Source organism: Gopherus evgoodei, chromosome 12 (genome assembly GCF_007399415.2).
Source record: "Gopherus evgoodei ecotype Sinaloan lineage chromosome 12, rGopEvg1_v1.p, whole genome shotgun sequence".
NCBI classification, from domain to species: Eukaryota; Metazoa; Chordata; order Testudines; family Testudinidae; genus Gopherus; species Gopherus evgoodei.
This window is the reverse complement of record NC_044333.1, coordinates 14,481,036-14,503,872: the sequence shown is the minus strand read 5'-3', so window position 1 is coordinate 14,503,872 and position 22,837 is coordinate 14,481,036. Positions and strand designations below refer to the sequence as shown.

The following is a 22,837-nucleotide window of genomic DNA, read 5'->3' as shown; positions in this document are numbered from 1 at the left end:
TGCATCCCCAGTGAATACCCAAAAGGACCACGCATCTCAAAGAACTCCAGTTACTAGATTCTCTAAAGAAAGTTTAGTCACCTTTATATCTTAACAATCACAGTAAAATATTTTAAAATTAATTTTCTGGTTGTGGGAGAGATGCAAGATAATCAGAATGTGATTTTAATATCTGAGATGTCATGACATGTCGTGATTTGAAATAAATGATGCATGCTGTTGGTATGCTGGGAAATGCCATCTTTCTAGCAATATCCAACAATACTTTTGTAATTCTGATGGTTCAGAGAGATTAGACTCTACAATTCAGTGGTCCCATGCTCTAGCAATGCTTTCTTGGCTCCAATCCAGGATTAATTGTAGCAAATCCCATATTTCAGACTAGAGTTAAAATTATCCATTTACTTTAGATTTTACCTAAGCTGCTGATTGTAGAGATGTGGTGGTGATAGGACAAATCTGTGTCTCCCCTAATTTGCTCAAAAAATGAATAGGAAAATTGAGTGATAATGAGGGAGAAGAGAGAGAGACGATATGTCTGTGTAGCACCTGGGCTGTGCCAGATATCTTGGGCTTGGACTGTGGGGCTGTTTCATTGCTGTGTAGACTTCCACAGGGGTCCCAGGGTTTGGGCTGTAGCCTGCGCCCAGAAATATACACAGCAATGAAACAGTCCTGAGCCCTGCCATCTGTGGATGTCTATGCCACACAGACTGTACTTGTTGTGTAGACATACTCAGAGAGTTAAAATGTGTATTTCTAAATTGCTTTTTACAGTAATAAAATCAGAACTGGTTTTAATCTATTTTTCATTCTAATAAGTATACACTTGGAAAACACCCTATTTCATAACATCCATTTCATGAGAGTGGGGTTCTAATGTAGATTTCCGTTCTCTCTCTGGAAATAACTCAACTAACCAATCATTTCCCTACAAATTCAGTAAAACGTATTTAGTTTTCTACTGTGAAATCTTGTCTACACTAGGGAACTTATATGTTACAGATATGGGTGTTGGCAACATGTGCAGCTCACTCATGCTGAAAATGGGTTAACTACAAATGTAGAGAGGCTTAAACTAAACTTAGAATAGTTTCAAAAACCAGAGTTGAACTTTGCTTATAGCATGCTTATAGCAGGCAGAGGCATATATGTCCATGTACTTTTTGCTCAGCCTAAAACCTAATTGGCAATCTACTGCTGTCTCGTTAGCTATTCTGTCATCTTGCCACCTGTTGGTAACAATACATGTTGACCCATAGGACTCCACAGCCAGTATGATGCAAGCACTGACTCTGGTCTTGCTTCTTACGTTATCAGCCTGATGCAATTCAGATTGCCTTATTAGTGCAACATGGAGATTAATTTATGCTAAGCCCTTCTCCCTTTGCTTCCAAAGCATGCCTCCCGAACACATTTCTGTTGATCCCTCCCCTGAATCCACTTTGAGTCCTTCACCATACTTCCTTTGATACCTGTTATTGTTCCTGAAGTCCTTGGATGCCTTTTACTTCCAGGGGCTTTTCCCACAGTCCAGAGTTCTCAAACCTTCATGAGGCTTTACAAGAGATCTTGGTGTAATCCCCTCCTTTATTGACTCTCTTCCCTACTGCTACCACTTCTAGTTCCAGACCAGTCCCTTTTTGCTGGATTTTAATGATCCTCAATTCTCTCCCTTAGGCCTCTGGCCCGCCTCCCACACACCATGCCCCCTAGTAGGAAAGTGGTGGAGAGGGAGTGGGGGAATCTCTCATGTTCCTTGGGGTATATTTGTTAAAAATAAGAAAATTCTAGTGTCCTATGGAAAGGTAGGTTTGATAGAAATATTTTTAAAATGCTTAAAATTATTCAGTATCCGTGGAAGTTTCATTATCTCTGCTTATGGATGGCTTTCAGTTCAGGTCCTGGCAGACTGTCTTCATCTTGGAAAAGAGGCACAAGTTTGCATGAAATGAAGTGGAACAAGTTTTTCCTGTTCATTTTAAATGGAAAAAGCAGTGTTCTTTGCAAGCTGCCTTTAAGTGTAGTACATATTTAATATTTGTTTGGAACGTGGGGTAAATAAAAGTTTTTTGTTTTAAACTCATTTGCCTTTCCTTCCCAGTTTATTATGGAGAAAGGCTATGTTATGTGTTCATGAAGGTAGTAATCTGCTCTCTTGTTATCCAAGATTGCTGAAATTCAAATCCATTGTGAATTCTGGCTGTGACCATTGGTGTTAAGGAATACAGTAGAACCTCCGAGTTACAAACTGACCAGTCATCCACAATTTCATTTGGACCTGGAAGTATGCAGTCAGACAGCAGCAGAAACAGGGAAAAAAGCAAATACAGTACAATATTGTGTTAAATGTAAACTACTAAAAAATAAAATAAAGGAACAATTAAAAAAAAGTTTGACAAGGTAAGGAAACTTTCTGTGCTTGTTTCATTTAAATTAAGATGGTTTAAAAGTAGCTTTTTTCTAATGCATAGTAAAGTTTTCAAAGCTGTATTAAGTCAATGTTCAGTTGTAAACTTTTGAAAGAACAACCGTAATGTTTCGTTCAGTGTTATGAACATTTGAGGGTTACCAACATTTACCTCCATTCCCAAGGTGTTCCTAACTCTGAGATTCTACTGTATAAAGAAAAGGCTACCACACCTGCCTTTGTTAATTCAAAGGCAGATTAAGTAGCCTCTTTGTTATGTGTGTAGTTAACATATAAAAATAGCTTTTCTGGGACAGTTCTCCAACTAAGAAGGCTTCCAGCCCATGGACACCCAAATGTTTTGTGCATTTTGTTGAATGTAAGGTTATTCTTGATAAGTATTTATTCATTATAAAGGCTTCAACGTAGGTAGCTTTCATGATAGCTGTCTTCTGTTGGCGGCGGCGGGGGGGGGGGGGGGGAAATCCACCAAACCCTATATTCTTAACATTTATTATTCTCTAACACAAGTTGTACAAACATTTGTGAGAAACAACAATGGATATTAACATTCAGGCATGCTTACTGTCCAGTTTTGAGTGAGACTACCTCAGCTGTATCACACTGTTCTTGGATATTTTGCAATCCTAAATAACTGATTCACTTTAAAGAATGATTCCATCCTCCAAAACTTTTTTTTAAAATACATTATCAGTTCTGTTTGTGTCTGTGTTTTCCAAGTCAGATGGATGTGGCTCTTTTTATAACTGTAGATCATGCAAACTTAGCCAGAGATCTGAATGTCAAGCTAAGTTCTTTGATTCTCGAAGTGTCATCACTTGCCCTAAATTGTTTCCCAATTATGCTGTAATGATTCCTGTGCAATCCAGTTGCCTTCAATGGAATTTTATAGGTAGAAGTTGTTAAACAATATTGTTCACAAAGTAGGTCATCAAATAGAATTTAGCTCTCACTCTCAGCTCTGGTGTCCTGCAGCCATACTGTAAGTAAAAAAAGAAATAAAACCTTATTTTTGTCAGTAAAATCGACAACGGTGGCTGAGTGCATTTAAGGTAGCATTTAAGGTACTGCCTATGTCAGTAGTATCACTTCTGCAGGCCTGTCCCAGTTGTTCTTCGCGTGCACGTGCACACACACAGTTGTAGAGAGGAGATGCGGCAGCAGAGTGAGGCAAGCTTTTGCTGATTCTGCACTGCATGGAGGTACTTAACCTTGCATGCATTGCTACAGCAGCAGAATTTGCTCCCCCATCCATAGCAGTTGGAGATAACAGACAGCAGGGGGCTAACACAAAGGGGAGAACAGAGTAGGCAGTGTAGTTTAGTCCCTTCCATGACTGTGGGCCAGGCCTCACTTAAGAGTCCATATGTGTTGACACTAGGGGCTTGTCTACATCAGAAAGTTGCAGCGCTGGTGAGGGAGTTACAGCGCTGCAACTTAGGAGGTGTACACATCTGCAGGGCACCACCAGCGCTGCAACTCCCTGTTTGCAGCGCTGGCCGTACTCCCGTTTTGTCTCGGTTGTAGAGGATCCAGCGCTGGTGATCCAGCGCTGGTAATCAAGTATAGACACTTACCAGCGCTTTTCTTGACCTCCATGGAATAAGCAGGTATCCCAGCATACCTGAGGAAGCCTCTGGTAATCAAACTGGTCTCCTTCCCCAGCTTGCTCTCGCTTTCCCCGAACCCCGAGCAAGCAGGTCTCCTTCCCTGAGGTTTGCTGGGTGGTTCCGGGAACGCGAGAGCAAACCGCGGCGAAGCTGGTCTCCTTCCCCGGTTTGCTCTCGCGTTCCCCGAACAAGCAGGTCTCCTTCCCTGCGCTTTGCAGGGTGGTTCGGGGAACGCGAGAGCAAACCGCGGCTAAGCTGGTCTCCTTTCCCGGTTTGCTCTCGCGTTCCCCGAACCCCCGAGCAAGCAGGTCTCCTTCCCTGCGGTTTGCAGGGTGGTTCGGGGAACGCGAGAGCAAACCGGGAAAGGAGACCAGCTTCGCCGCGGTTTGCTCTCGCGTTCCCCGAACCACCCTGCAAACCGCAGGGAAGGAGACCTGCTTGCTCGGGGGTTCGGGGAACGAGAGAGCAAACCGGGAAAGGAGACCAGCTTCGCCACGGTTTGCTCTTGCGTTCCCCGAACAAGCAGGTCTCCTTCCCTGCGGTTTGCAGGGTGGTTCGGGGAACGCGAGAGCAAACCGCGGCGAAGCTGGTCTCCTTTCCCGGTTTGCTCTCGCGTTCCCTGAACCCCCCTTAAAGCCGCCCAACAGCGCTGCAGTGTGGCCACATCTAACACCACTTGCAGCGCTGGTTGCTGTAAGTGTGGCCACTCTGCAGCGCTGGCCCTATACAGCTGTACTAATACAGCTGTAACAACCAGCGCTGCAAAATTTTAGATGTAGACATGGCCTAGGAAGCACAGGCTGTTTGGTTGGGATGTGGAGTGAAGTAAAGGGGGTAGCGGGGTTTGTTTGTTCTGTTTAGTTTCAGTGGTGGTGGGGGGAGTTGTTTTGTGTTTTGGTGGTTTTTTTCCTCAGCGGCCTTAATTAGGGTTACCAGATAGCAACTGTGGGGAAAAAAGGGACGGGGGTGGGGGATAATAGGCAACTGTATAAGAAAACATTGCAGAAAATGGAGCTGTCCCTTTAAAAACGGGACACCTGGTCACCCTAGCCTTAATAAAGAAATCCCCCTTTACGCTGATTACCTATGACCTTTGTGGTAGAAGAGTACAGTAATGAAGGATAAAGGAATAGGAGGATTTTAGTAACCAGAGAAAATGGAGGAACTCTAGTGGAGGGGAGAGAGTAAAGGTCCTGTTGCCTCTCTGATGTCGAGAAGTGGGGTATCCTGGTATTGTCTCAGGGAGGGGGTACCACTGCTCTTAGAGAAGATATTGGAAAACATTGGCCTAGTTGATAGAGCACTAAACTGGGACTCATGAGAGGTGGGTTATATTTTATATTCCGAGTTTTGCAACTGGCCTGCTTTGAGATGTAGAGCAAGTCACTTGACTGCTGTATGCCTCAGTTTCACTATTTGTAAAATAAGAGTAGTGGGGTTTACCTTCTTTGTTAAAATGCTTTGAGGTCTGCAGATGAAAAATATAAGCTAATTTGTATTCGTTCACCTCCACTGAATGCAGAGGATCGGCTTTCTCCTCACCCCCTACCCCCTCAATGCTACTCTCCCTTTTCCTACCAAGAAGCCGAATAACGCAAGTGCACAAAAGAAATCCTGTTCAGGGGTAGGTAGCCTTTTTATGCCCAAAATTTAGATATTCAAGTTCTATTATGCTGTGATTCACCAGAATATATCCATAACGTGCCAGCAGCTGACAGTATACAAATCCTTAGGACTCCTGTGAAGTTTTCCCAATAATTCTGACAATATTTTTTAAAATACTAGTAGCTATGGTCAACATTGTTTAAAATAGCATGCTTTCCTCCCTCCCACCCTCCAAAAAAAACCTTGTGTATTAAATCAGTGATGGCTAAAACACTAAGGGTCATGAGAAAACATCCAGATTGGCGGAGAACTGACAACATGCCCTGTAAACCTCTCAAACTAGTAATTTCTTACCCATCTACATGGGCCTCAACTCTCTACCCAATCCTGTTGGGGGGACAAAGATGTGTGTCCCAGGTGCGTTGTTACTTGCTTCCCATATGAGTGGAAGCCAGTAATAGGCCTGTTTCCCTTTCTCTTCCCTTCCTTAAGTTCCCGGGAATGTCTTCCAATGGAGGTTCTGAAGTGGTTCTTTTTGAGTGGATGATTGGATGAGAGTGAATCCAGCTGCATTCTTCTATTCCATGATCATCCTAAAGCTGAGCGCCCAAAAAGGAGTGAGAACACTAGCAGGTGGAACAATGAAGAATGGATTAAAGGCCACGTCTGTTAGCCACAGCAGTGGTAGCCAAAAGCATGAATGATGGGAAATTGTCCCAGTAGCGAAGCTGGAGACCTGGGAGAAGTGGGGGGAGTTCTTTTCTGCTTAATATGGGGCTGTTTCCAAGTAGTATTGTATCCATTCAATACTTGTTCTTGCAGCCTGTCCTTTTAAAATGATTTAGAAATTAATCAGCTCTTTCAGTGGGACTGTCTTCCTTGCTCTTCCTTCCTTCCTTCCTTCATTGGTACAGCAGAGTGTCCTTCATTCATTTCACTTTGCATTCTATTTGAAATCTGAATTCTTCTTTGTTTTAGGTCATAGTTGTGAGAATTTATAATTGGTTAACATTTAGGGTGTTGCTAGTGTTTCAGGCTTGGAGGCAAACAGAGGCCCTGTGTTCTGTTTGGGCCTTTTTTTCCCCTTGATCTCTCTGGTTCTGGAAGTAAGTGCTAATACTCGGCTTCCTTTTCACTCAGACACTTAAAGGTAACAGAGCTTGTTCCTTTCCACTTTGGCCTTCTGAATTAATCTTTGTTTTTAGAGAAACAAGGTGGGTGAGGTAAAATCTTTTATGGAACCAACTTCTGTTGGTGAAAGAGACAAGCTGTCGAGCTTACGCAGAGCTCTTCCTCGGGCTTTGGAACTTGCACCTGGCTCTTCTTCAGGTCAGAACTGGGAAAGAGCTCTTTGTAATCTCAACAGCTTGTCTCTTTCACCAACAGAAGTTGGTCCAAGAAAAGCTGTTACCTCACCCACCTTGTGTTTCTTATATCCTGGGAGTAACATGACTACAACAACTCAGCCTTTACAGGCAGACTTCTTTTGTTTGAGGTTGGTAGGAAATATTACTTTAAAGAAGTCTTAGGGGCCTAACTTAGGCCCTCGTATTGCAAAGACATGCTATACTTCACACTAAGCACATAAGTAGTGCGGTTGAGTTAATACAATTAGTTAGGCATTTTTTTTTTTTTTTTTTTTTTCAGGATTAGGGCCCTAGAATGTTGACATTGGAAGCAGTAGTAGCTGGAACTAATACATTTAGAACTGTGTGCTACCACTGCAGTATTATAAATTAATTTTTGTAATTTGCCCAGAGTCCTTAGACAAGCTTTGGAGAATTACAAATACAAATGTTAACCACACACAGAACTCTCATTAGCAACGAATAAAGGTCATGTATAGTCCCAGATCTGAATGTGTGGGTACAAGACTTTCTGAAATAGAACAGAAGATGGCCAACACATAAGTGTTTCTGGAAAGGCACAATTTAATTACAAAAGAGCTATCATAGTATGTGGGCTGAATTTGCACATAGAAAAGGCAGTCTCCATACTTCTCCGCAATAATTTAATATCAGAACAATATGGTGATATCTTTTATTGCTTCATTTTTAAAAAAAATTACCTATTGAAATATTACAATAAACTAAATTGCACTCGTCATAAGTGAGCAAAGGACAGTGTGCAATTTATTACCCATGTGTTTTGTGTGTGTGTGTTCACACTAATATACAAAATTTAGTGAATTTCCATGGTTCTCTAAGTCATTAGTGCAAATTAGTGAGTCTCCAATGTGCAGGAAAGATGGAGAGAAATAAAGGGCAGAAAGCAAAGTTGGAATCTACTGAGAATGAGCTGAAGAACAAGGATATTAAAATGTAGTGCTACTAAGTGATGCTGATATTTTAGCCACTTAGTCAAAATAACGTACTGGAGAAATGTTGGCACTTAATACTTTACTGCTCCTTTGTTTATGATGCAGTTAAATTGCTTGTTGTCAAGAAGACTATAAGCAAACTATTGGATAAAACTCAAGCAGCACAGTTTGGTCACTTGTATGTCAGTGCACGATAATATCTTGAGAGCTGAAACAGCAATTTAGGAGATTTCATACTTGAAAATTCAAGTTCTCTCTTTGTATAAGCCCTATTGTAATTTAGAGACAAGGAACTTATGACTATCAAAGGTTGGCTTAGAAATATGGCATTTGTTTGCCTTGCCTATCCAGGCTGATCCCATTGCTTGTTTTGTTGTTGTTTTTTTGATTATTCATTCAGTGGATTGAATATAAAGATGAACATAGAAAGAGGAATGGAAATAATTTCAACCACCATAAGCCCAATTGTTATGTATAGGGATGGTGACTTGCATTTTCATGTCATGGGATCATGACTTATATCAGAGAGGATAAAAATTATTTAAGTTGATTTTTATTAGAATCAGATTTTTTTTAATTTAAATACATTTTTCTTTTTAGAAATAAGCCAATTTAAAATTAAATTAACCTATATTCCATGTAAATTTACCATAATCTATATGTCAAACCAACTCTGGTTCCAGGTGTTTAGCCAGTAACTTCTACCAGTTCAGTGAGGTAGTAAACCAGCTTTTGACCACAGCAGGTTCTTTTGCAACTGCAGAGAGAGTTTTCCTCATTTCAGTTTATTCAGCTCGTTCAGGTCAATGACTAGTCCATTCAAAGTTGAGAATCCTATCGGGAATTGAAAAAACAGGAATGCTTATTTTCCTCTTCCAATCAGTGAATAAAAACTGAGATATAAACTTGTCCTAAAATCTCGAAGGACATGGTGACCAGAAACAATCTGCAATTCACTAATTATAGATAATACTTCCTTTGTTTAATAAATCCATTAGTTTTAAATGCAAAACCTGTTTGATAAACTTACATAAGAAAAAAGTATCCCAAATATTTAAGTAGTTTTATTTAACGAATAAAAATTAAATGCTGTTATTGTGCATTTTAATTGTATTCCGATTTTTAACCAGTTGTAGTTTGACACAAATCACATGTAAAACAGTATCATGTAGTAAATAAGAAATGTCGTTCACTATTTTCTAACATAATTTAAGAAGTAAAAATTAAGAATCTGAATAAATGTATATGTAACATAAGTCTTCTCTCTAGTCAGGCAAGTGCTCACCTCTTGCCTGGGTGCCTAATATTCTTGAAGATAATGGAAATCCTGTGAACATCCTAACAGTGGTCTTAGTTAGGTGAGAATTTTCTATCCACTCATTCACAGCAGCTCTCTGCTCTTAAGAAGAATGACAGTTTGTGGTGCCTCTAGGGGATAAGCACTATATACCTCTGTTAGGATATCTTGGTAACTTCCAGGAACAATTCTGGCCTAAATCATTCAGCAGCCCTAGCAGATAAGGGCAACTTTATGTGGTTGTTCTAAAGAAGCACTGAACACTCAAGTTGAAGCAAGGAACAACTTTACTTAGAAGTAATTTAGTGAACTACAATGACAGTGCAATAGAATAAAATAGAATACCTACTGTAATGATTGCAACAAATCAATAAGGTGGCATTGCAACAGGTTCAGCTAATGGTGGCAACTTACAAACATTAAAGTAAACTTATGCCTGTGCTGTAGTGCTTTATATACAAACGAAACTTAAACTTACACAAGAATATTCACCATTAATGTTATACAAACTCATCCCCTCCTGCAGTGTGCGCTCCCCTTTAATTTTAAAATCCCAGGTACTTCCTTTTGATGCCATACTGGATGAATGGGAGTTCAATGGAAAGCACAAGGAGTTTCTGACATAGCAGAGAGAGTCCAGATAACTGGGGTGAGACATTTTTGTTTAGAACAGGTTAAAATTGACACAGTGGTAGCTGGTAATCATCAAGTTATAAAACAGCCACCATCTCTATCACCAGTTGCTTTTCTTATAAGCTCTTTGCTCTTTACCTCTGGTGCCCTGGAAAGAGGTACTTTTCCTAGCACAAGAACTTTCACATCAGATCACCAAGGTCTCCCCAAACAAGGATAATCTGTGGGGTACTCATACTTTCCACAGTTGCCTGGGTTGCACAGTTCAGGATCTGCCAGTATGATCACCTCCTGGCTCAGCTGCTGAGAAGGAATAAATGTGCTGGAGCTCGATGCTAGCAGGCATGCAGGTGCAGCGTGGCCTTAATACTAGTTGTGTAGTCTCAGCTGGAACATCTGGGCAGTCTAGTCTCCCGAATCTCTTGATCTAAACACAGACAACTAGGTCCTATCCCGCCAGACCTCTAAACTTGGTGAAGTAGCACCGCTGGCTCCATGCCTAGCCTCCCCTTCTCATGAACCTCTAGCTCCTCTTTTTCAGTCACTTCATCTTTATCAGCTTTCTTGCCCCTCCAGCTTCCTTTAGCCAGCCCTCCAGGCTACCAGTAGGATCTCCTGACTTTCAACTTCGGCCCATATACAGGATCACAGAGCCAAGGTCAAAATGTCCCAGAAAGTGCCAGGTACTACATCATGGAATGTATAGTCCTTTCAGTGCATAGCCCTTCTGATTGAACTGGAAGTTTTGTAGTCCTTTGGAGGTAATCCACAGTGCAAAGAGGACTAATCAGAGCAACGCTGGTCAGGTTCAGAGGGGAAGGGACTGTGTGTGTGTGTGTGTGTGTGTGTGTGTGTGTGTGTGTGTGTGTGTGTGTGTGTGTGTGTGTGTAGCTTAAATAAATGTGTAGATATAGTGTGTCTGCCTAGTTAACAAAAAGAAGGTACCAAATTGAGTGTAAAGACAATATTTAGTTGTAAATCAACATGTTTTATTGATTAAAACCATCAGCTGTTCCTATTTTAGCAGACTTCAAAAGCCACTTAACTTTTTAGGTTACAAATCCTTCAGAATTTAATTTCTGAATAAAATTTTACAATTCATATTATCTATATGTATATTCCCTTAAGAAAATCTACTATTGGAACTGCAACTGTAAAGTCCCCTGAATCATATCACATGTAATACTAATCCTTGGGAATATTTATTTAAAAAAAAAGGAAAAGAAAAAGCCACAAATAGTTACATATTTTGGTTGACCCCACAGATTTTTAGCCTCTCTTCACCAGTACTAGATTATAAAGAGATGAAGATTATTCTGGTGATTGTAATGTAAAAAAAATGTTTTGGTACATTCTCATGCATAAAATTCCCTAGTAGTATCTTCTCAAAGATGTACATACATCCACTACTGTTGGAAGGAATTCTATAAAACATTGAGAGGCAAATATGTAAGCCCATAGTCTCCTTTTCTTTAGAGTGGATAGTATCATAGTAAGGTTGTTATTTGGACATGTTAATCCATAAGTGAAGATTCATTTTGAGTACTTAGTAGGGGGAGGTTTACACAATGAAGCCATTGACACACAATTCACTGGGTCAGTAGCCAGAAGACTCATTACCAGCACTTGAAATGCATGTAGGTTGTTGGTTAGGCAGAAGATGGATAGATGAAGTCTTGAATTTACACACATGCAGACTTTGGAATTACACCACACTGAGACTATGTCTACCACTTATGTTGGTATAACTGATTCACACCCTGACTGACATAAGTGTGGTGTGGACAGTGCTTTGTGGCAGGAGAGCTACCATCACTCATCGGGGTGGATTAATTAAATCGAAGGCAGAGCTCTCTAGTTGACTACAGGAGAAAGATTGAACAGCACAGCTGCAGCGATGCAGCTTTGTCACTTAAGCTGTCTAGTGTAGCAACAGCCTTAGATAAATGGCAGCAGCTCAGATGTCTCAAGTGCAACTCCTGACCATCCCTAAATGACATGGAAGAGGCTTTTATAATATAATTAGTGTGGTTCTGTTTCTGGAGTAGATAGGGCAGAATTTGGGGAGCAAGTTCCGGGAAATGCAAACTCACTGTGGCAAATCCACCTCATTATGGGCCTGTGTCTGTATTGCTGTGCAGTATAGGTTTGGGTAGGGGATTCATTGCTATGTAATTCCACTAGCTGCTGTTCTCCACATAGTGGGGACACAGACAATGTGGAGACTATTCAAGCTGTGAATTTGGAGTAGGGACCATTGAATATTTCCTCTTCCATCATAGGGGGAAATTCCTCTATCCCCAAGTCCAGATGAACTCCCCAGTTCAGACTGTGCTTGGGCTAGGATTTGGGCCTTAGAGCAGTTCTTACTGTTCTTGTTTCACGATGCCTTCCAGTTACTCATGGGGAATTCTGCACAGTGCAGTATTTGTGCAGAATTAATGTTCTGTGCAGAACTTCATGTTTCCCTGCAGAATTGGGTTTGCACAGGTGCCAGTGGCCTTTAGGGGCTGCTGGACTCTACAGAGCCTAGCTCTCCAGCTCGCAGTGTGTGCAGCACCCAGCAAATGGTTATAACACAGAACAATAAAATTCTTTACCTGGGTCTACTCTTACTAATTCTTATCTTTCCTATCTAGTAAAGTAGGTTTCTTCCTCCTAATTCCCACCCCTAAATTCAGTCTGTTCCAGATCTCTGGCTGGCTTCTTGGCAACCAAGATCCCATTATTCTTGAGAGGAGATTGCTCTTTGAGATGTTGTCTCCAGTGAAAGGATACAGAGGGTCTTTCTCCTTCTGTTATATTGAAATAGTCATAGGGGTTTGCCCTATCTATGAATGGAAACCAGTCCTGTAATATTCCTTTTTTTTTTTCTTTCTCTTCAAGGGTTTTGGATTGTTTGGCCGTTTTCCATTGAAAGATTTGGGATTGAGCAAGGTTCAACGATTGACAGGATAGTATGAGAACTCTCTCCTGCCTGAATGGGCCATCACTGATGTATACTATTCCCGATGATCAATTTTTACCCCAAGTCCATAAAGCATAGGTTCAATATAAATACATTATTGTACATACATCTCACAATGATTGAGTCTCGACAAATTACGAGCTTTCTGTAGATGTCTTGCATGTTACTCTTTATGGATAAACATCTTTTCAGATGTGTTTGGTGTGGTGAGTCCAGTCTGACTTGAGAGCTGTTTGCAAACAACGAGGGAGAGCTCTTTCCTTAGGGATTGCTGTGTCATAGAGAAAAACAAACCAAACCAGAAAATACCCACTAGTGTGGTCAAGGGGCAGTGTCTTGATACTGCTAGTGTGGTCAAGGGGCAGTGTCTTGATACTGCTAGTATGGTCAAGGGGCAGTGTCTTGATAAAGCTCGCTGCCAACACAGTGCCGCAAGCTACTGAGAAGGAAGAGATTTGTATCACAGTTCTGGTCCTTGGACTGTGTTCAGGGAGTTGGTTGCTCTTGAGTTAGTTCGGTATCTTGTAAGCTATTTAGTATGGTGAGTTTGTCCAGTCTGAGTTGAGAGCTGTTTGTAAACAGCAAGGGAGAGCTCTTTGCCTAGGAGTCTGGTGTCATAAACGTAATTTGTCATAATTGACTTAAAGTCTAGTAGCTTGGGGACAGCATGCCAGAGCTGCTTGGCAACTACAGAGAGCTGATGTTCACTGCCTCTCTCTTGAAGGCTGTGAGGTGGGTCAGAGGAAAGGAAGTCTTCACTCCACCCTCAACTTTTTGTTCTGCCGTGTGAATAGTTACTCTTGCTGTGCCTGCTGCTGCTAAAGGCTTTCTTGCTGCATGATTCTTGACAATTTCATTGCTGTTCACAGGATCTTGAATAGCAGCAGGGGAACTGACTAGAGCCTTGTTAATTTCACACTGCTGCTGCTTGGCAAAGCTATTAGCACCAGCAGATAACCTAGAGCTGTCTTTTTGCAGACTTAAGAAGACAACGCTGCTTCAGTTTATATTCAGTTAAATTTGGAAGATTATTTTTGCAGCTTTAAGAGCTGAAAAGGTATTTTTCAAATAAATCATAAGTTCTAAATACATCCCCTCTCCCTTGCACATTTGCTAGAGAAATCTTTTTCTCTGACCACTGGAAGTAGCATTTTAAGGCTTGGACAAAGGGCTATCCCCATCTAGAGTGCTATTATCAGCCACAAAAAGTAGTAGTAAATTTTTGGTTTGTCACAAAGCCTTATAAGCGCTGGATAATTTTTTCAAGTTCTGTGTATTATGTTCATTGAATTAAAAGTAGTTAAAAGCTGCAATATTGAAATTACAGAAAATTTAATGGCTAATAGGATGAATACATAAAAATTTAACTAGTTTTGCTTTTGAGTTTGTTTTATTTATACTTTTTTTTATTTTTAAATTTGGTTGCAAGGTTCATGCAAACTTTTTTGTTTTGGAGAGTGAGTGTGTGTGTTTGTGGTGGTGTCATCACCATCCCCATGCCCCCTCTCGCCCCCTGACAATATATTTCAATATTCATCTCTTTTGGTTTTGGTGTCCCTCAGAGTGATGACTCTCTCAATGAAGAGAGTAGTTGTTAATGGCTCCCAATCCTGCTGGAAAGGTATAACAAGTGGGGTTCCGCAGGGGTCTGTTTTGGGACCGGTTCTGTTCAATATCTTCAACGATTTAGATGTTGGTATAGAAAGTACGCTTATTAAGTTTGCGGACGATACCAAACTGGGAGGGATTGCAACTGCTTTGGAGGACAGGGTCAAAATTCAAAATGATCTGGACAAGTTGGAGAAATGGTCTGAGGTAAACAGGATGAAGTTCAATAAAGATAAATGCAAAGTGCTCCACTTAGGAAGGAACAATCCGTTTCACACATACAGAATGGGAAGAGACTGTCTAGGAAGGAGTATGGCAGAAAGAGATCTAGGGGTCATAGTGGACCACAAGCTTCATATGAGTCAACAGTGTGATACTGTTGCAAAAAAAGCAAACATGGTTCTGGGATGTATTAACAGGTGTTTTGTAAACAAGACACGAGAAGTCATTCTTCCGCTTTACTCTGCGCTGGTTAGGCCTCACCTGGAGTATTGTGTCCAGTTCTGGGCACCGCATTTCAAGAAAGATGTGGAGAAATTGGAGAGGGTCCAGAGAAGAGCAACAAGAATGATTAAAGGTCTAGAGAACATGACCTATGAAGGAAGGCTGAAGGAATTGGGTTTGTTTAGTTTGGAAAAGAGAAGACTGAAAGGGGACATGATAGCAGTTTTCAGGTATCTAAAAGGGTGTCGTCAGGAGGAGGGAGAAAACGTGTTCACCTTAGCCTCCAATGATAGAACAAGAAGCAATGGGCTTAAACTGCAGCAAGGGAGATTTAGGTTGGACATTAGGAAAAAGTTCCTAACTGTCAGGGTAGTTAAACACTGGAATAGATTGCCTAGGGAAGTTGTGGAATCTCCATCGCTGGAGATATTTAAGAGTAGGTTAGATAAATGTCTATCAGGGATGGTCTAGACAGTATTTGGTCCTGCCATGAGGGCAGGGGACTGGACTCGATGACCTCTCGAGGTCCCTTCCAGTCCTAGAGTCTATGAGTCTATAAGCTTATATTCTGATTTATTTAGCTGAGGAGAACTGACTGGTGTTTTCCTTCATTCTCATAATGCCTGTTCCAGATTGGCCAGAGATGTTGCCCTAGAACAGTAAAGTGTACCTCCTGTTTTCTAGCTTCTACGCTTGCTGCTTGTGTAGTGTTCTCTACAAGCCTGGGATGCAAGAAATACTCCCTGATAAAATACACATTGAACTGCCATCAACGTCAGTAGCCAACTTCATTGGATCAGATCCTAAAATTTTACTGAGAATCCAGTAGCAAGAATGTTGTGCCAAGACAATGAAAAATAGACTGAAAAACATATTTGGTACAATGTGTTTTACCCAATTTGTAAAATAACATACCTTTATTAATGTTAAATTCATTGTAATTTGTATTACTATGTATTAAACTATAATGCACAAGCACTTTCTAATTTTATTTATTTAAAACCTCCAAATAATTTAAGACTCAAGGGAAGGTATTAGATTTAAACAAGCACACAGAGACATTTTATTTAAATCAAAATAATTGTTGACAAAAGCCGTAACTTACTTATGTCTATACCACTTGTATTCTCAACAGATAGGGAAGTTAATTCTGAAGTAAATAACCCATTTGTGAATTAAAGTATACTATTAATAAAATTGAAGGCCTAAGCAATGTAAATCCTTAAAAGTTCAGTCATTGTCGTATCATGGGGGTTTTTCATTTAAATGTTCACTATAAAGTGTCATTGTCATTTACAGTTTTCATGATAAATAGTGTTTGGAAAAATGACAACCCTGCCTGATATGATGGGGGGGGTTTGAGGGGGGAGGTTTTTTTAATTGTGAAAAGAACAGAATTTGCCAGGGAACAGGGAGTAATTATCATGTTCTGTATTTTAAATAACTTTTACAAAAATCAGTGTACCTGCTCACCTAGTTTGGTGGAAGTGAGGCTAAATATTAGAAAGATACAAGATGCCTTAGTGTGGCATTTTAATTTTGAATGCTAAAATCAAAATGTAAAATATTTCATCTATTTTAAACAAAATTATAAACCTTTGAGTAAATAGGAGCTCATTATAGCATATGTTCCATCTAACTGGAGACTCTCCAGCTCAAAAGATTCTTTATTTCTCCATGGGGGAGAAAAGAAACAACAGCAAGAAAAGGAATGCTTCCATTTTGTGATGTAGTGGTCTGTTTTGTATGAAATCTCTGTTATAAAATACTCTCAGTGCCTAAAATAAGGCATAGTGCACAGTCTACTTTGCCTATGTTTTATCCTCTGGGCTAAATTTGTTACAATGTCTTGATATTGAGCTCTGTAAAATATTTTGTTCTCCAGACTTAAGATTTTGGTTATTTCAGATAAAGTTGACAGAAATGTAAAATTGCAGCAGTGGCTAGTACATTACTTGGAAGTGATAGTTTACAAGATTGTTTCTACCTATGTAAAATACAATCTTTTCATTACTGTAGGACGTGGAAGAGTAAGAGTTAACTACTGTACCACATGTAGGGAAGAGCAGTCCATTGGGGGTTAAATTGCAGAGTCTAATGGAATAATAACTGGTAGCACCATCTGCTGGCCTACTTCCGCAGAAGGAGTCAGTATTTTTAACGACATCTCTAATATTCATGCTGATGCATTTTGATGCTTTGTGCATTCATTTCTTTCTGTGCTTTGTTGGAATCTGGCTATCTGCTTACAGCTGTTGTTGAAATTCTGCTCTTTAGGGGAGATGGTAGTCTTTATCATACCTGAGTAGGATGAACAGTGGATGTATACTTCTCAAGGAAGAAATATGTTGATAAATCACAATGTGTATTTGTGGAGGGTTGTGCATATCTTGGCTGCAGCTTGCTAAATAGGCCATTTAGCAATCTTCTTTCAATGCTTTTTTCTTGAGCCCTGCCTGGGGTGGTGAAAAAGCAGAGGGCAAGCCTTTGTCTGACGCCAAAAATGTCTTCAGTGAAGAGGCCAAGAGGAAGGGTAAGTGAAAGCCTGAATGAGTGGGAGGAGGAGGGGTTCTTTGGGCTAAAAGGCTAATGGGATTGAATAACCTTCCTTATTACTGGCTGCTGCTGCGGGAGTCGTGCTGCATCGCCATCTTGAGCTTGTTGCTGTTTTCTCGGGTCTTGGTTATTTGTTATAGCCTGTAGGCCTTAAGGTGGCATTTTAGCGAGCGATCCTAAACCCTGTGTCCTTCTCGGTGCTGCAGCACTGCTATTAAGCCTTTGATGAGGCATCTATAGAAAAATTATTCAGTGAAGCGCACTGGATTTGGCCTGAAAATGTGTTTGGAAATTCCTGGTGTCTTTTCCCCATGCTGTAGTGAGAGGCACATTTACGGGTGAGAACATAACAGAACTGTTATCTGCTATTTTTTGTCTGTTTGAGTAGGAAATTCTTTACATTCCGTAAGGTTAAACAACATGCCTTCTAGTTGATTTCAAATAGACTGCTAATCTGAATGTAGAATTCCTAGTTCTAGCATAAATAATTCTGTATAGATATAACAGTGACAAAGGAGAAAAAAGTGAAAGTTAACGCCTTCAAGTAACAGTATAACATGTAATTTTAAATAAATTAAATATATGCTTCCTAAATACTTTACTGATATAGAAAACTGTATAATCTGTGTTTGTTCTTTTTGAAAGCCTTGATTTGTTCAAATATCTGTCCTTGTTCGTTGTAAAATAGTGCTGTTGATTTTATATCTAACTGTAGGATAATTATTACTATTTTGATACTACTTTCAGAGAGATATTGATGCTGTACCTTCATTAGTTTCCTACTCTTTCAAGTTTTGTGAAGCAAATAGCTAGGGAAAAATTCCTTCTAAATCCATAAAATGTTTTCAGAGGCTAAGAACTGGAGCATCTAATTACAGAGGTTGGTAAGGAAGGCTGTGAGAACTTTAGAAAATCTGTTTCTCGTTGATTTTCTGTACATAGAACGAGTTTAAATGTCACAATTGATGTACTTTATTCTGGAACTCACTCTATAGTGGAGTAATACGCAATCATTTTTCTTGTTTATTGCATTTATATGTATTCTCGACTGCTGTAGAAGTCAGTGAACAATATTTGCAAATTTATTTTGAAATATATTTATTTTCTTAAAATGTTTTTATTCTTCCAGCCTCCCTCCTCCAAGAAGACTGATGTTTCAGGGACATATACTAAATTGCAGAATACCCAGGTGAGGGCAATGTCTGAAAAGAAACAGAAGAAAAAAGTAGAATCGGAAAGTAAGCAGGAGAAGGCTAATCGCATAATATCGGAGGCAATCGCAAAAGCAAAAGAGAGAGGGGAGAGAAACATTCCACGAGTAATGAGCCCTGAAAACTTCCCCAGTGTTTCGGCTGAAGGAAGAGAGGAAAAGAAAGGTAGAAGAATTAAATCCAAACCAAAGGACAAGGAGAGCAAAAAAACTAAAACTGGTTCCTCATCCAAAATTAAAGACAAAACAAAAATTGGGTAAGTAGGCTAAAATTTCCTTTTAACTCCCTTCAAATTGCAAATGTTTGACTGGAACAGAAACTGCTTATTAATCATAGATATTCATCCTCTAAATACCTTGAACCCATCTGTTTTTGTTTATTAAGTTGTCTTTTGGTTTGAGTTTTAAAATTTTATTTGATGTATTATCAGTGCTATTTTTTATCAGTCTCAGTATTTCTTTTGAGATGAGAGCCATGATACTATATAGAGAGAAACGGGACATCTAATTAGCATATTAGCAAACAAACATTATTGCAGATGCCTGAGAGACTGTGGTGTAGACAAGAAGAGTCCACGGCGTAACAGAATTTGCAATCATATTTTGATTTTTTTTCAATTACTATGTATTCTACATCCATGCAAACTTGTTTGGTCATCCCTTGAAATTTTGCAAGTTTAGCAGGGTCAATATGTGTCAATACTTTGATGGGAAGACTGCACGGGGCATGTAAGGTGTTGTTGAAAGTGCTGCTAGGGCTTCAGTAGGTGGCATTCCTCCCTCTGATTTACTACTGACCCAGTTCTCCATTGTGGTCTTAAAAGACAATGTATAATTTGAGGTATTAACTTTCAAACAAAGCTTAAAACAAGTCATGACCATTTATGGTTTTTTCCCCCCAAAATATGCTCTTTTTTGGTAAGAATAGTGATATTAAATCAACGTGTTTATCTGTGCTTGAGTTTGGTATTATATACTCAGATGATAGATATGGAAATGTCTTTTTTAGGTCCTCCAGTTAATCTCCCTGAAAATGTAAAGTTAATCCCTGTAGTACATTTTCTAGAATTTTGTGCCATCTAGTTCTTAAATGTTCCATTTACCTTGGGAGGCTATTCCACAACATAATGAATAATGTTCTGATGAAACTTTACCTGATTTTTTTTCAACCTAAATTTTCTTGGGCATAATCTCTTCCCCGAATTTCTTGGTGAACTGCACTGAATAATTCCCTTTCTTTTTGATGCCCACTATTACCCTGGTCTCTTTCGGCATCATTGCTTTCCAGGTTTCTCCCATCTGTTCAATAACTTGTGTGTTGAATCATTTTTTCAGGTTGCATGAACTCTCAGCTTTCCAAGTTGAATCACATTCTGTTGTGTTTTGCTGTTATTTTTAATCTCTTGGTAGCTTTTTTGTAGTTCTCTTTTCACTAGTATTAGCAACTCCTTCCAATTTAATATTATCAGTGAATATTATTAGCATGCTGTTTGTGTAATGACCCAAAAGAGAGGATAATGTATTTAATAAGACCTTATCTAAAACTAATCCTTATGGTATACCCACACTAGACTTATTGTAGAAATCAAAATAAATAAATAAGTTGTCATTACCCTTTGTTTACCGTTCTTCAGTCAGTTTTCAGTTCACGTAACATTGTTCTATCCATGACAATATGGATTCATTTTCAAGTAAGAGTTCATGACAAGTAAAATACAAATATACAGTAGTGTAGTACTCAAAAGTATAATACATTTAATTTGGTCATTTTGGGTCCAATTCAGAGAATATTGAAATCATTAGAAAGACTCCGATTTACTCACTAGGCTTTTAGTAATTGGGCATTTAAAAATGAAAAAGCAATTTGTCTAACTACGCTTTACAGTTTAAAAACTTTCTCTTTATAATTAAGGAATCTGGTAGCCTCAGCATGTTTATTAATTGCAGCCGCAAATAGTTTAATTATTTTATGGAGCTAGTTAGTTTCCTATATTATTCTGTTGTGTCGCATTACCGTGTGCTGTTAAAGACCTGTGTTGTACTCCAGAGATGGCCGTGTTTTACTGGTGGATGGAGTGATGTCTGTATAATTTGCTTGTGGAGCTCTTTCTGATCCTTCTGGGTGAAATGAGTTAGACAAATGAAAGTTGCTGTTGCATGAAGACTAACTTAATGTGAATAAAGTAAAAACATTTAGAATTAAAACTAAACCATGGATACAGTTTCATCTTGTTAAAATTTCAGCCTTTTTTTTTTTTTTTTTTTTTGTGGAAGGTGGGGGGTCTTTACTTTGAGCAGTTTCTCATATTTCTGTTCTTCCCAGCTGCCTTTTGATATTTGGCAGTGGGTAGACTTCAGGTTACAGAAGTGTCATTTCTTTATCTAATGAATTCCATGTTGATTTTGCTGAGATATAAATTGTTAAAAATCATCCTCATTCTTCTTTGAGTAGTGTCCCTATGGATGCTCCACTGTAAGTGCGCTTGCGTTGCTATGCTGCTGATTGGAGAATTTTGGTAGCAACGCATGTGCGGGACGAACAGACACTGTCTCCCCTTGTGTCCTGCCACAAGGCTAACTAGTGCACGTGGGCTAACCCCCTTCAGTTCCTTCCTGACGGCCAGGAAGAGCCAGGTTGTTCTCCCTTTGCTCAGAAGAACTGAAGTTACAGAACTGTTGCTTTTCCCACAAGATCACGCTATCAGCAGCCTACCTTCCCAGAGTTCAAAACTTGGTAGTTGACTGTCTCACTCGCAAGTTCCCTTGTGACCATGAATGGGAGGTAAACCTTGCAGTGCTTTACAACCCGTTTGTGCAGTGGAGGCCACTTACCTGAACGAGAAATGTCCATGCTTCTGCTGCAGAGCAGAGATAGGACAGCACTCTCTGGGCGACAGCCTCTTTCTTCCATGGCACAAGAATTTCTCTGTGCCTTTCCCCTGCTTCTCCTTGTGTCGAAAGTCTTTTTAATAATAAAAAGAGAAGGCGCTAATGTCATACTGATTGCTCCCACGTGGCTGAGACAGACCTGATTCCCTTACTTGTCACAAGTTGTGACGTGCCTGCTGATCTTCCTTCAACCCACTCCATGTCTCCTATTGCAGAACAAAGGACTTACTCTGTATCCCAACCTGGGAATACTCTGCCTCAAGACTTGCCTCCAGCGCATAGAAAGCTCCTGCTTGGAGGAGGTACAGGAAGCGTTTCTAAACAGTAGAAAATCCATGGCACGTCGTACTTGCCAGCAAAAGCGGTTGAGGTTTCAGATTTGGTGCAATTCCTGACACATTTCCCTGACATCTGCGACTCTGCCAAGGGTCCTCGGCTATGTTCTGGCTCTCAGAAAATCAGGACTATCTCTTCACTTGCTCAGAGTTCAGCTATAGTAGCCTTCCATCAACAAGTAGAGGGATACTCAGTGCTCTCACACCCAACCACAAAGGGGTATAGTAAACCTTTTTCCCCAACCCTGACATCTCACCCTACATGGGACCTAATAGTGTTGAAAAGCCTAACTAGACCCTCCCTTTGAACCAATGGCTACTTGTTCGTTCACACACAGTGAAAATGGCCTTCCTGGTGGCAATCACCTTGGCGAGGAGAATAAGGGAAATAACAGCTCTAGTGGCACCTCTTCCCTTTACAATATTCTTTTGAGACAAGGTCACACTCAGACTGCATCTGACATTTATTCCCAAGGTAATGTCTCCTTTTCACATAAACCAGCTGATTCACCTTCTGACTCTTTACCCCTGGCCTCACTGTGATAACAGGGAGGCTATACTATACATATGCTAGATGTCAGGAGAGCCTTGGCCTTTTACCTGAATAGGACGAAGGCTTTTAGGAAGTCTCGTAAACTTTTCCTTTCTGTTGCGAAGTGATCCAGGAGCTCAGCAATATCATCTGCAAATGGGTCTCTAATTGTATTAAACAATGTTATCAGGTTTGCAACATAAAACCTTCAGCTGATATTCATACTCACTCTGAAATTGGTCCCCTGCCGCCTTCCTCAAGAATGTCCCTATCTCAGAAATCTGCAGAGTGGCAACCTGAGCATCAGTAATGCAGAACATTACGTGATTACTGGGGACTCTGTCAGATGCCATCTCTGGCTCCACATTATTGTCATCTGTAACTGATTTGACACTGAAG

General features: G+C 40.0%; 1 protein-coding gene across 13 annotated transcripts in view; it reads left to right on the top strand.

Moving 5' to 3' along the window:
- CHD9 (chromodomain helicase DNA binding protein 9) overlaps positions 1–22,837 on the top strand; it is a 204,044-nt gene that overhangs the window by 49,480 nt on the left and 131,727 nt on the right. For 10 of the 13 annotated variants that reach the window (XM_030581909.1, XM_030581904.1, XM_030581914.1 and 7 more), the window contains one exon: positions 18,602–18,939. In XM_030581909.1, the coding sequence (XP_030437769.1) occupies positions 18,602–18,939 (338 nt within the window). Of the gene's footprint in view, positions 1–17,108; positions 17,450–17,528; positions 17,811–18,601; positions 18,940–22,837 lie in introns of those variants that run through there. The other 3 variants (XM_030581910.1, XM_030581911.1, XM_030581912.1) reach the window with 3 other exon arrangements.